This window comes from Hirundo rustica, chromosome 7, assembly GCF_015227805.2.
Source record: "Hirundo rustica isolate bHirRus1 chromosome 7, bHirRus1.pri.v3, whole genome shotgun sequence".
Taxonomy (NCBI): domain Eukaryota; kingdom Metazoa; phylum Chordata; class Aves; order Passeriformes; family Hirundinidae; genus Hirundo; species Hirundo rustica.
Window position 1 is genome coordinate 9,672,324 of NC_053456.1, and position 12,676 is coordinate 9,684,999.

The 12,676-nt window shown below is 42.2% G+C and overlaps 1 protein-coding gene across 8 annotated transcripts in view; it reads right to left on the reverse strand.

The window, feature by feature from the left end:
• Positions 1–12,676, reverse strand: part of KALRN (kalirin RhoGEF kinase) — a 472,211-nt gene that overhangs the window by 118,031 nt on the left and 341,504 nt on the right. For 7 of the 8 annotated variants that reach the window (XM_040069425.2, XM_058421255.1, XM_058421256.1 and 4 more), the window contains exon 33: positions 12,524–12,626. In XM_040069425.2, the coding sequence (XP_039925359.1) occupies positions 12,524–12,626 (103 nt within the window). Of the gene's footprint in view, positions 1–11,058; positions 11,271–12,523; positions 12,627–12,676 lie in introns of those variants that run through there. The other variant, XM_040069430.2, reaches the window with a different exon arrangement.

Consider the following 12,676-nt stretch of genomic DNA (forward strand, 5'->3'; position numbering starts at 1 on the left):
TAAATAACACACGGGCATCACACAAAGAGAAGATCATAAGGCAGGAACTTGACGAGCCTGAGAAAGGGTTGATTTTAAAGTCCTTTCTCAGTCCCCAAATTTCTCTCCTAGGAAGTCTGTAGGACAGAGGTTTCATAATGGCAAAAGGTACCAAAGGTTCAGTTGACAGGGAGAGCAGCAGAACTTCAGAGTTGGAGGGAGTTTCTGCAAAATAACTGCACTGAGGCCAGGACCTAAGAAAGAATGTGAAACCTCAGAGATTTCAAAAGCTAACCCACAAAAACAACCCCTGGAGGCCTGGTTTACACCTCTGCTATTTCTGAGAGACAGATGGGTGTCATAGTCTGCTCAGCCATTGCAACAAAAGCCAGGTCATTCAAGAACCTCAGCCCCCAGCCTGTCCCTGCAGTTACAGCTGTTCCAGCCAGTACAAAGCTGGGTGAGGCTGGATCTGCTGCTGGGGAGGGGCAGGGGCAGGAGGCCATCAGCCCCAGCTCACACTGGAAGCCTGCACAGTAGAGGACTGTCCAGGATGTGTTGAAGATGTGAAGGCAAAGACCAGCCAGCTGAATGCCATTTTGCCCATTTCTTAGGTAGTGATGGATAGAGAACACAGCCCCCACCTTTCTAAGGACAATCAGTTAAATTCATACAAAAATCAGCTCTCATTACATTATCTGCAGCAAGCCAGAAAGCTGAAGTTTCTCTGTGTGCGTCTCAATTTCCTTTCTTTTCTCTATATAAATGTCACATTTCTAACTGATGGCTTAACAAGGGCTCGAGTTTTAAAGGAAAGTCACATGGCTTGGCTAAGCGTTCCTTCTGCTGGGTAGATCCCTGCTGTCCTTTCCTATTGACTGCCCAGGATCATGCAGTAAATATCAACACTGGAGAACTTCTAGTGATAATGCCAGCTGAGGCTCAGGACCTGTGGGGCACAGCTGGCTCCCACCCTCAGTTCTTCCTGCAAGCTGAGAAGGATCAGCACCTCGAGAGATGGTGTCCTAAAGACATAACAACAAACCCAACTGGCTCTTGTGAAAACAAATAATCAGCAGTCAACACACAGCTTTTCTCCATGCCAGTGGAAGACACACATGTGTGGTCCAGCCTTGTGCTTTCAATAATTGCTTATTTGCAACTATGGTCAGGAATTGATGCTGTAGTGTCAGGAAAAATTAACCCAGGCAGAAAAGGGGTTGTGGAGCTGTGCCATGTTTCACAATCCTCTGTTTCCGGCCTGCACACATCTGAGGAGGAAGAGTTAGATTTGGATTGTTGGTGGGTTTTACATTAATGCACGACACAAACAGAAAAATGAAGTTGATCTGGACAGCAGCAGCACCTGGATCCTGGACACGGAGGCTTGGGGGAAGCTTTGGATGCTTCTCTCCCTTCCTTCAGCTGCCAGTAGCAGGGCATGCATGGGTTTACAATGTGGGGAGAGTGCTGAACCCAAGGCTGAACCCAGAATAAATACTGCCTCAGATCACTGAAAATGCCCTGAGTTTGTGGACAAGCAGAAGAAATCGGAATGGCCCTTCCCATAACTCAAAGCCTTTTCCTACCTGCTTGAACTAGAGGTGAGAAGAAGAAAGAATCCCTTGACGGGATTTAAGGGGAAGGAGAAGGAAAAATAATGATACACTGATTGGTGTGATTACTTCCTCCAGTCCCCTTCCCAACTCTCAGGAAAGTTTTCACCTCCCTGACCTTGCCCAGCTCTGTGCTTCTCTGTGGCTTGCCCTTCATGTCCCATGCCTCCTTCTACTGCCCCCCAGTCCAGTACCTGTGTTCTTCTGACACTTCATGGTCCTCCACAGTCACAGCTATGCTCAACCAGGCAACACACAAAGACTAAGGTTAAAGGGTTACAATAAACCATCTCACTATCTGGCTGCTCCCTTTTGCCCATAATCAGGCATTCCACCTTGTACAGGGGCCATGCCACAGGAGAACGAATGCATGAGTTTTATATAAGTTTTATCTGCAGGTTGGGATGGAGAAACATTTACCAGCAGACAGCAAGGTGAAGAGAGAAGTATGAACTGAGACAGGCTGTGAGATCTTCCCAAGAACTGATGAGCTCTGGAGACACACAGTCTCAAATGGATAAATTCAGCACACCAAGAGTCAGCCAAATCTGGATAAGGCCACCAGCACACACTAACATCACTCAGAGGCAAGGTGGCAATGGCTGCTGCTGCAGCTATACGCTTAATGAAAGAAGAGACCCTTCAGCAGAACTTCTGAACACCCACCTAAAAGCTGCTACGCGACAGAATTAAAGGTGTTCTTATAAATATTATTTGTGAACTGTACTTTCCTAACTTGATCGCTTTGATATGAAGAAAAAAGGAATTTGGAACTGTTCCCTTTAGCCCCCCTCCTTCACACACAGGTTTTTTTCCAATATCAAACCTCTTGCTAATATGAACTTCAAACTTGAATGATCTCCAGCGTCCTGTAATGTCCTTGATCAATGAAGTTTAGTGTTGTTCAAAGGTCAGTTCCTAACAGTAAGTTCTGATCTCACTTAAACTTTTCTTCATTTCTAGACAGTAATTCTGTGTTATCCCCGTGTGCCCTTTATAGCTGGAACCATGCCTTTCCGAGGTTTTCCAAGTTTCTTGAACAAACCTGGCATCTCGAGTAAGCATTAACCACACACAAATGATGAATTCTAAAATGAAAAAAACCACACAGAAAAAAAACTATGCCAAAAAGAAAACATATTGTTCCTCCAGAGGGATATATTTTATATTGTACATCCAAATTAAACAAACACACTGTAATCACCAGAATGAAACCCCAGAAACAACTCAAAACAACAGCACAGGAAAAATAAACATGAACTCAAGTTCTTTGAAGAACAGGAGGAGAATGATCAGATTTAGATGAGGAACAACTTCTTGCTTAATGACAACATAAAAAGTAGAACCTGAGATGAAATTGAAAAAAAAATAATAAAAATACCCTTTTTAAAAACAAGTTCTGAATACTGTTTGCTCCTTTCTTTCCAAGCCAAGAACTTTAGATGATCTAGCGGCCCAAGAATGGATACAAAGACAATCCCAGAATACTGATGGACAATTCCTATTCTATTTATGTCCTCATCTGGAGGGGACCCCATAATCTATCCACTTTTAATTTACTTTGTCCCTTTAATCAACAGACTAATTTGGAACACCAGCACAAGGCTGAGGGGGGACCATCCATCTTTTGTCCTGAGCAGGCTGGTTTCCAAAGCGGTGTCAGATTTTTGGGAAGGCGTATCTGGGCAGGTGCTGTGTCACCCCGTTAGAAGTGATGGTGAGAGTCAGTCTGCGGCAGCCCGAGGTGAGGAATCACCTCAGCAGTGTCTGGCATCCTCTGCTGTGCACAAGGTGCAAGGACAAAGGTGAAAAGGAATTGTCCATGAGGAGAAAGGGAAGGAACACAATGTTAGTTTTGATAAGGAATAATGAGGAAATGGCCTTTAATGACTTACAGTTCAGCTCTCACTCACATTAGCGGATATAGATGAGGAAGGAACTCAATCACTTGATCTCTTCAGATACATATGTTTGTGTCTAACCATTTTTGCTGGAAAAAAATACTAATTTTGACTAACACAAATCAATTTGAACTGTTTCCCAATCAGTCAAAGACAAGTCCAGAGACAGAAACTCCTCTCCCTCCTGAAGTCCAACTCAATTTCTAATACAAGGTAAATGGCAACAAATCTTTGACATCTGATTCTTTGAAAATCACAGCACATTTATAAAAGTCAAACAACAGCTGGTCCCTCTGCAGAGCTAAAAACCAGAATACCCTTTGATTCTTCTGTGCAAATCATTAATTTATCTTAATCTTTCTATTTTAAAATCACTGGGGTTGGTCATATCTTTGCAATAAAGACAGGGATTTTACTGTACTTCCTTCCTTCTTAGTCTGTTTTGATTGCATCAAACTCATGCCCTTAAACATTCCCCTAACTTAAACATCCTCCTTCTTCACAGCAGTTTGCCTAGCAGTATATATTTATTGATATGAATCTTATTTCCTGTCATGTAAGACCTGTGCTGTCCACAGCTGTGTTTCCAGCCATCTTTTAAAGGGCAGCACTCTTCACCTCATTATGTACATTTTAAAGTTACAGCCATCCTGCCTAAGCAAGATCACATGTGCTTCAGAAGTGTCTTGTGATGGAGAGATATAACATTTGCAGTGGATTTAAGATGCTCATCATGTGAACTAAGATTATATGATTATACAAACTCTGACAGTTCACGCTGCACCTCTCTGGGGAGTGTGTCCATCAGCACATCAGTATAGAATCTGATTTTCACACTGCTGGCAGGAATAGAAGGGAGAGCTCAAGTGGGTTATCACAGAAACTACATTTAAATACCACCAACAGGAATGTGTTGATATTTATATCTACAATGTTCTCAGGAGACCTTCAGTCTGAAGGAGTTCCATACACTTGTTTTATCATAATGGGACTTGACTTGTATTTTCAAGTGTTACTGATGTACTTATTTTCCACCAAAGTATGTGTTAGATTTAAAAGATCTAAGAGTAAGACCGAAAGCATACTGAATGTTGATCCTTATGTCCTAAATGAAAAAAAGCATAATTTATTAAAGCAAATAGCAAATGTTCTTTATAAAATGATAGCAATAGAAACTAATATTTACAAAACAATGCACTTTGTAAAACAAGTGGAGCATATTCTACCTGCCCTGGATGTAACTGCCAGTTCCGCATGGAGGAAAATGCTGAAAAGACATCTTTGAAGAACCCCCTTCTGTAGGACTTCACTTTCAGGGACTTGCAGTTGAATTTGTTCTCAGCATCCGATAACCTAACTGAATCTGGATTCATATTTGCAGTTATTTATAGCCACAAAAATACCCAACCAAATTTTGGAGAGGTGATAAGAAAATATCTGCTGCTTCTTGCACTGGTCTGGAAACAAACTTGTGTGTGCTGAGCAGTGACCCTGCACTGACCACCACAGGAATGGCTTTCCTTTGGGGAAAGAATTGTGTCTAAGAATTTTGAGAGCAGAGGTCCCACTAAAATTCAATAGCACTTCCAGAAATCCCAGCTGAGATATTTAAGATGCATGGCAAATATTATGCCTGCCTTTTATGAAGTTATTTCCTGGAGATATTACCCAATGAACAACATGATTGCTATTTCCACGGGCACTGCAAATGTTTTAGCTTTGCTGTATTTTCACAGTGTGGAACACTCAAATCTCCAGAAAATTTCTTGGTAAAATTCAACTACTAGATTAAAAATAAAAAAGGGGCCTTTGGAGAAACTCATCCATTGTCATCACCTCCCCAGTAGGCGTGTGGGAAATTGTCCAGCCGTATAGCACAAGAAAAAATGAATAAGACTCCACTACAGGATTAGGACTTTCTGTAAAGTCCCCTGAATAATTACTACAAAGTTTGCAAGTGCTTCCAACAAATGTTATATTTTAAAAGCAGCTGACCACATTTTTATTTTGCTTTCCAAAAGAACTGTTTCTGAAAAGGTTCTGTGAAACAAGACAGCCTGTGCCTGGTGCTGCCTCCTCCCACAGCTACAGCAAAAATGGGCTGGCAACAGAAAGCAAATGTCCTTGCCATTGGTAGCACTTGCACTCTTGACAGATCTCTTCTCAGAGGTAAACCTCCTGATCACCTACCTGTTACATTTAGAAATGGGTGCCAGAAAAGACAGATAATGTGTAATTCAAGCCAGGATTAAACCTGGCTGAAAACCAAGGTTGGTAAGAGTTACTTTTTTGATTGTTTTGAAATCTGGTTCTAACCCAGGGAAGACCAAAGTCCATTTTTTCAAAGTTTTACAGAGAAAAAGAAGTGGCAAAGGCCTCAGAATTGTCCTGGGAGATCTGTGCTGTAGGCAGAGCCAGTATTAATACCTGAGCTGGAGATTCTTTGCTACATGAATTATAAATCACTAAGAAAAGAGCTGCAAAATCACTCTGCCTGCAGATGGCAGGTGGGTAAATTCCTGTACAGCTACAAGCCATAGTGACAGGTGTACAGACAAATAAATGCACTGGGAGACCTATCAGCCACGTCCCCAAAGGAGAGATTAAATTATACCAAGGCACAGCATAAGCCCAACACTGAACAAAGAATGGTTGTAACTATTTGGATCCCCTCTGAGGTTCAGAGTTTTCTGTGAGTGCCCACGAAAGTTTGCACAATTCAAAGTACGTGTAGCACTTCAGCCCAGATTTCCTTCATTTGGAAATCTGAAAATGTAATTTATATCTTGCTTATTTGAGTGTGTTATATATTACTCCAAGAGCCTCAAGTTCATTTTCCAAAAGACTGAAAAACATAAAATTTAGACAGACAAGTAAAGCTCTGCAAATCAAAAGCTGGAACATTTCATGATGTTGGCACTGCTGCATTCCTGATAAGAAATACAGGAAGCAAAGGCAAGGTCCTTACTTATACTTGGGAAAGAGAGAAAAGGAAAAAAAAAAAAAAAAAGGTGCCACAGAAATGTTACTGAACATCAACCATTAGAAAGGCAAGTTCATGCCAAATCAGGCATTGCCAGCAGAGATAAACCCGTCTCCTTTTATCGGCTCCAAATGTCACTTCAATGACTTCAGTTTCAGGCAACCATTCACAGTGAAAAAAACATACATACATTTGTATATTTTTTTCACGGAAGAGCTGAATTTACAGGTGTCCTCACCAAGATTCAGAGCCAGAACAGGCTTTGAGAGGCAGCTTCCAAAGCCTAAGGAAATTTTAAGAAATTATCATTAGAGAGACAGAGAGATGTCAGCTCCTGGCTGAACAATTTATTTCCTTAGTAAGATAAACATTTTGCTACTATAAGACAGTATCTCCAAAAGAGTTAACCACCTATAGTTAGTGAGCCCTCAAGAAGGCTAATTAAAGGGCCAAAATGTTTTATGTCAGGTTTTCCTGTGATCACTATCATGTTCTCTCGTTTCCACAGGTGAGAGTGGTAGGAACTCCGTGTGAGAACTGCTCTAAAGCTAGGCAGTATTCAAGGAATAGAAATACATCCTCTGGGGCCATAATTCACTCCTCTTTATCATACTCTCACAGGAAAAATTCACTTAACAGTCAGCAGTCATTTTCTATGACATAAATTTCATTTTACTTGTGGTCCCATAACTCATCAGTCCCTGCAAAGAAGCAGCACTCCAGGCAGTACACTGAATTCTGGCATATCACTTGCTTGGACAGTGGCAGAATAACCACAACAGTACTTACACAAATGAGACCAAATCAATCCCTTCCTTTGCCCTTTAGAAACTCACAGATGTTTAATCTAATCCAATTTACTGAGAGCAAAATATCTTGGTTGGAGGAAGAAACCTCCTCAGGTCAATGCCTGGCAGATAAATTGCTGGCACATATCACAGTGCTCCAGAAAACTGGAAGACTTCTAAATGCTCCTGATTCTGTATTTAAGTGACTCCCTGCTTCACCACCCACTGCATATTCCCATGATCCTGCTCTCCCCTGGCTCTGCCACGGAGTTGGCATTGCAACTTCCAGCCTCTTTCCTGTCAGCTGTGATGCACAGCATCCACTCACCACCGGCACAGAGATTGTTACACCGACAGGTGTTTGCTGTTCAGGTCAGTCCCACTGCTCAGGTGCTGCTGCACAGACTCCAGTCCATGTTTTGGCCATGCACAAGCACTGCTGGGGGTCAACACCCCCTTGATATTTCCCCAGTACTGCAGAAATGTGTCTCTTGCACGTGTCTCAACACAGAGCTCACCGGCAGCAAGTGAGCACTTCCTGCTTCAGCAACAACACCGTAGGGAGAAAGCGGTTTTACCTTGATTAGAAGCTTCTTAAGAAAAGAGAATTTGCCCCTGAGTGACTTGTTCCAACAAGCCTTAATTCTAAAATCTCCCCTCTTGTACAAATTACCTTCAATTAGAGGAATGATTATTCCCAGATTTTATATAATACCACCAATGTGGAAGAGGTCAAGATCTCAGTCTCATGACTGCTGAAAGATGAGCTGAGTCTAGTACCTAATGGAAAAGATAAAAGTGCATAATGTAGATTTATTTTTAGAGAGTAAAACTTTTTCAGTTCACATTTCAGAGCCTTTTTCCACGTCCAAAAACAACAGAAGGAAATGAGAACTGCTCTCCTCAGTATTCTGCAAAAGCCAACAAAAAGGAGGCCATTGGAAGCTGGACCAGTATCGCAAAAAACAGCTGTTCCACGAGCCAACGGCTCAATGGGCTTAACAAATGAGAATGCCCTGCATGTAACATTTCCTTTATGTCATTCCTCACTGCTTTGAATCCAAATATAAAGACTGAATTCCTGTCTGCTGTGAATAGGGCAAGGATTTCTCTCTAAGGAGAGGGTTTTAGATAGCATGCTGAAGAGGGCTTACTGTATAGAACAAAAGCTGTCTCCTTTGCCTTTTGGAAAAGGGTGAAGAAATTTTGTGTAGTAGGTTACCTAGGACCTGACCTGGACGCTCAATGGGAATTGCAATTACTGTAACAGTATTCGTTATCTATTGATTCTTTAGCACTGAGTCTTGGACATCAACCCATTTTTCCCCCTCTATATAAAACTTATACAATCCAAATAATTCTTTTCCTGTGCATGAAGTATTTTAGATTACAGATTGCATATAGAAGTAGTAATGGATTGCTGATAGAAGAAGAAACATTTTGTATGTCCTCTCCTTCTTTCCTTTTACAAAGGTGCAGACCTACAGACCTTACTTGAAGCCTGTGTTTTTACTATACAGTATTAATGAAAAGAAAATGTTTGAGCCTAGGGATAATTGCTTTACATATTTTTGAGAGAGAAAAGCCCAAGGAAAGTAAAGATATTAAATACTTATATCCAGATTTAAGAAGTGACTTAATCAGGTATTTAATTTAAACAGGCCTGGGCACTTTTTTTTTTTTTTTTTAATCTGGAGAGTCCTATATATCACCTGACCATTGCCTGCAGTCAGGAAAGTCTGCATACTTAAAGGTTTAATAACACTTCTGGATTCAGGCACATAACTCAGAATATTTTCAAAGCAGAGTCTGTTACCATAAAGGCTACAAAAACAGGTCTGAATTCAGCTCTGCATCATGCGTTAGGACAAGGGAGGACAATGCTGTAATTAAAGTACAATGTAACATTTGCAAGAATTTCTGTCTCCCCCTGAAAATTCCTCATCCCAACAATGGGGAAAAAAAGGAAAGGGTAATGTGCCATCAAATGCACTTTGTGATGGCACCCAACATGTGACAGAGCAGAACCAGGGCTCAGCCCCCCGTCGATGTGCTCTATCCTCTGCACCAAAGAACCTTCCTGATAAATGTGGCCACATTCACAGGTCTTGAGAGAAAACAAATCCTTGCTGAATTTACAGTAAGGTTATTTCATTTCCACTGTATTTAAGTGACTACCTGCTTCACCACCCACTCCATATTCCCATGATCCTGCTCCAAAAACGTTTTTGTCTTTTTAGGAGTTGGTAATGCAAAAGTAAAGCTTAGCTCCAGGGCTGTGCCATGGTGAGGGAAAACAGAAATTGCTACTTACAACTCAGGAGGAGTTGACTCACAAATAAATTGAAAGAAATACATATGACTTGAGGCATGATGAGTGTTGTTAAGCAGAAGTGCTACTTGAAATTGAGAATCTTTGAGAAGTTGTGATTTTCTTTGTCTAAAATGTTGTTTGACATTCTTGTCTGAACATTCAACTAATGCATTAGGCAATCCTCAGGCATAGTAGCAAGGTTTAGGGAAAGGACAAAGTGTGTCAACTAAATCTTTGAATTCTTTTCGCTTCAGAGAGTAATATCAACCCTTATGCATTACTTGAGGATTGCTTCTGGCCTGAAGTTAATACATAGATGGTCCCAAGGCAGGATTAAAAAGCTGCCATCCTGGCACTGCAGAGCTCTTGGCATGGGTTTGCAGATGAGGCCGCTGTGAACAGCCAGAGTTCCTAAAGGTAGGAGCTCTTTCCATTGGCTCCTCTTGTGGAGATCTCACTGGGGCACATAGAGAAGGCACCCATGGAGGCTGCAGCTGCAAAAAGCATCTAGGCTTGAATCTGACTCATGGGAATATGTCTGCTGGCTATGCTGGAGTTAAATAGGCAGGGAAACTACTGACTGCTGAGCCCTGTACTCATTGGAGCTGCCATCAGCCCCACAGGAGTTACCTATGGCATGTATGCTGCAGTGTGTGCCAAGAACTGTCAACTCTGCCGAGAAAACCTATCTAGAGAGCATGATATGGTCCTGTCTTCCAGTGCTGATAACTAGCACCAGTCCAATCACATTTCATTCAGACCCTCCTAGAAGAAAAACTCAACGACACGCTGAAGGAAAAAAAAATCCCGTGTGGTAAAATGTCACCATCAGGAGTCCTTTCAGAGCTTTGGATCTGCTGACAAGACAGTCCCTGCACAGCAGGTGCCAACAAGCGCTGAGGGCTTTGTGCCAGCAGGTGAGCCCCATGTCTGAGTGGACACTGAACACAGCTGTGACTCTGCAGGAGGAATTCAGCAGCAGGTCAGGCAGCTCAGCTTCATCTGCCACTAACTTGGGTAACATTGTGCAGAAAAAATGAGAGAGCTATAAAGAGATGCAGGGAGTTCATCCTCCTTGGAGCAAAGACATGATAATGCAGCACTCTAGGAGCTGAATTCTCCACAGTATTCTGTATTCAGTATTCCAGTATTCTGGCATTAGCATCAGAGACAATAAGGAAACTGTTCAGCAGGAACTGCCTCTCTAGTTAAGGATGATACACTGCTACCTCAGATTCAACAAAGTACATACAAGCAAGCTTTAGCCTTAGATGTACACTCAAATTTGTTTCTATTCATTAAATGTATAACAGGACACAAAACCACACAGCCCTAAGTCAGCAAATGAACCTACTCACCTCAAAAAAAGTTAAAAGCATGACACAGCTCTTTCCCCAGGGCTAACAACTTTTTCCCTAGATGATCTTTGCTCAATTTATCTCATACACATTTGCTGTTCAGTTCAAACAAGGTTCTGGATAGAAATTCCTATAAATGTTTCCAGTCTTGCATCGTTAAACCAACTCCTGCCACGATGGGCTGTCTTTCAGGGTACACAGCCTGTGTTGGCACCATAGCCCTTGTATGCAGCTGCAGCATGCAACGTGGAGCATCTTACCTAGGCGTGGCCAGAATTCATGCAACCGAGGCAATGGGCTGGGGGCAAACGAGCAAAGCTTAGGCGAGTGCCTAAAATTAAGCATGAGATCAAGTACTGCACTAAGTCAGGGCCTTTTAGCAGGAATGATAAATGTGAAAAACACAGAAAGTAAGACAAGTCCATGTGCATTGAAGACTTCTCAGACATCGGGCAAAGTATTTGCATACATTACAGTGGCCTTTGGATTGCGAAGCTTCGTACTTTTCTAATGCACATTACTGGACAAAAAAGTAAAATCACGGGGATGTGCATTTAAGATAAATACAACAGACAGTCTTACAAAGGTGATTTATTTGCAATTAACTTATATTTCTGAGTCCAGTTTCAAAACAGTGTCTGCACTGAAACTTACCTGTTAACTTTACAACCAAAGCTTGGACTCTGATTTTGTGAAGACACCCTTCTACCTTGTCTAAGTGACAGCATAATTAAAGCCCTGACAAACAGATAAATCCATAAAGGCATGGGAAAATTCAGCTTTTTTCAAGTTACATGTGATTTCAAAACAACACATGAAGAAAATGTGAGCATTCTCTCAGGGGATATGACAAACCCCCTCGGTGTAACTAAGGTAATTATCAACTGCCCATTTTCTCCTACAATCAACTGCTCTTTCAGTGGAAGAGCATGGCTGGAGGTATCAGGGTGACAAATCCAAGTGAGGCATCCTAGTGGAGCTGGGGGTCTGGCCTCGGATTGTCTGACAAGTACATTGACAAGTACATATGTGCCGACTGTGCAGCATTCCAACAGTATCTAGCATGTCTCAGGGCCATCCATATGCTCCAGCATATGTCTGTGAGGAGAGGGGTCCAGAATCACAGTCTCTGGAAATGGTAGGTCTCCCAGGCTCTCAAGATGCCAGCCAGGATCCCATGTTGCTGCATTAATTGGTGCGTAAGTACCTGCATTCCCTCCAATAAACAACTGATTTCAGCTCAGAGGGAGATGTGTAACATAACCAGCTGTTTGCTCACTCAGAAGCTGGATCTCACAGGACAAGATTTACTAGGCAAGAAAAAGTTGCTCTGGGCTGTTTCTTCAGAGCCATTTGAACCTCTGTGTGTTAGCCACAAGCAAGCAGCAGTAACAGAGATGTTACTGTGTGGAAGAGCAGCACCGACGAGCACACACAAACAGGCTGGGTTTTAATAACCCAGCAAAGGGGAGTACAAGTTTCAGCTCACTCATTAGAAGACAGGTTGCCTTCTATTCTGCTTTTCACTTACAGTTTCCTGGGGGCAATTACTTGCCCCCAGGTATTTTCACATTTCAGTCCTACCTTATCACTGTCCACTGTGTTCTGTGATGTCCTGGAGGCAATGGAAATGGTGTCAGGTTGACTGCTGCCATCCCCTTGGCTGTCTGCATCATCTATTCCATCTCTGCAAGAGATGTGATTGGGAAACAATGGCATTCCTTCACTCACCACCAG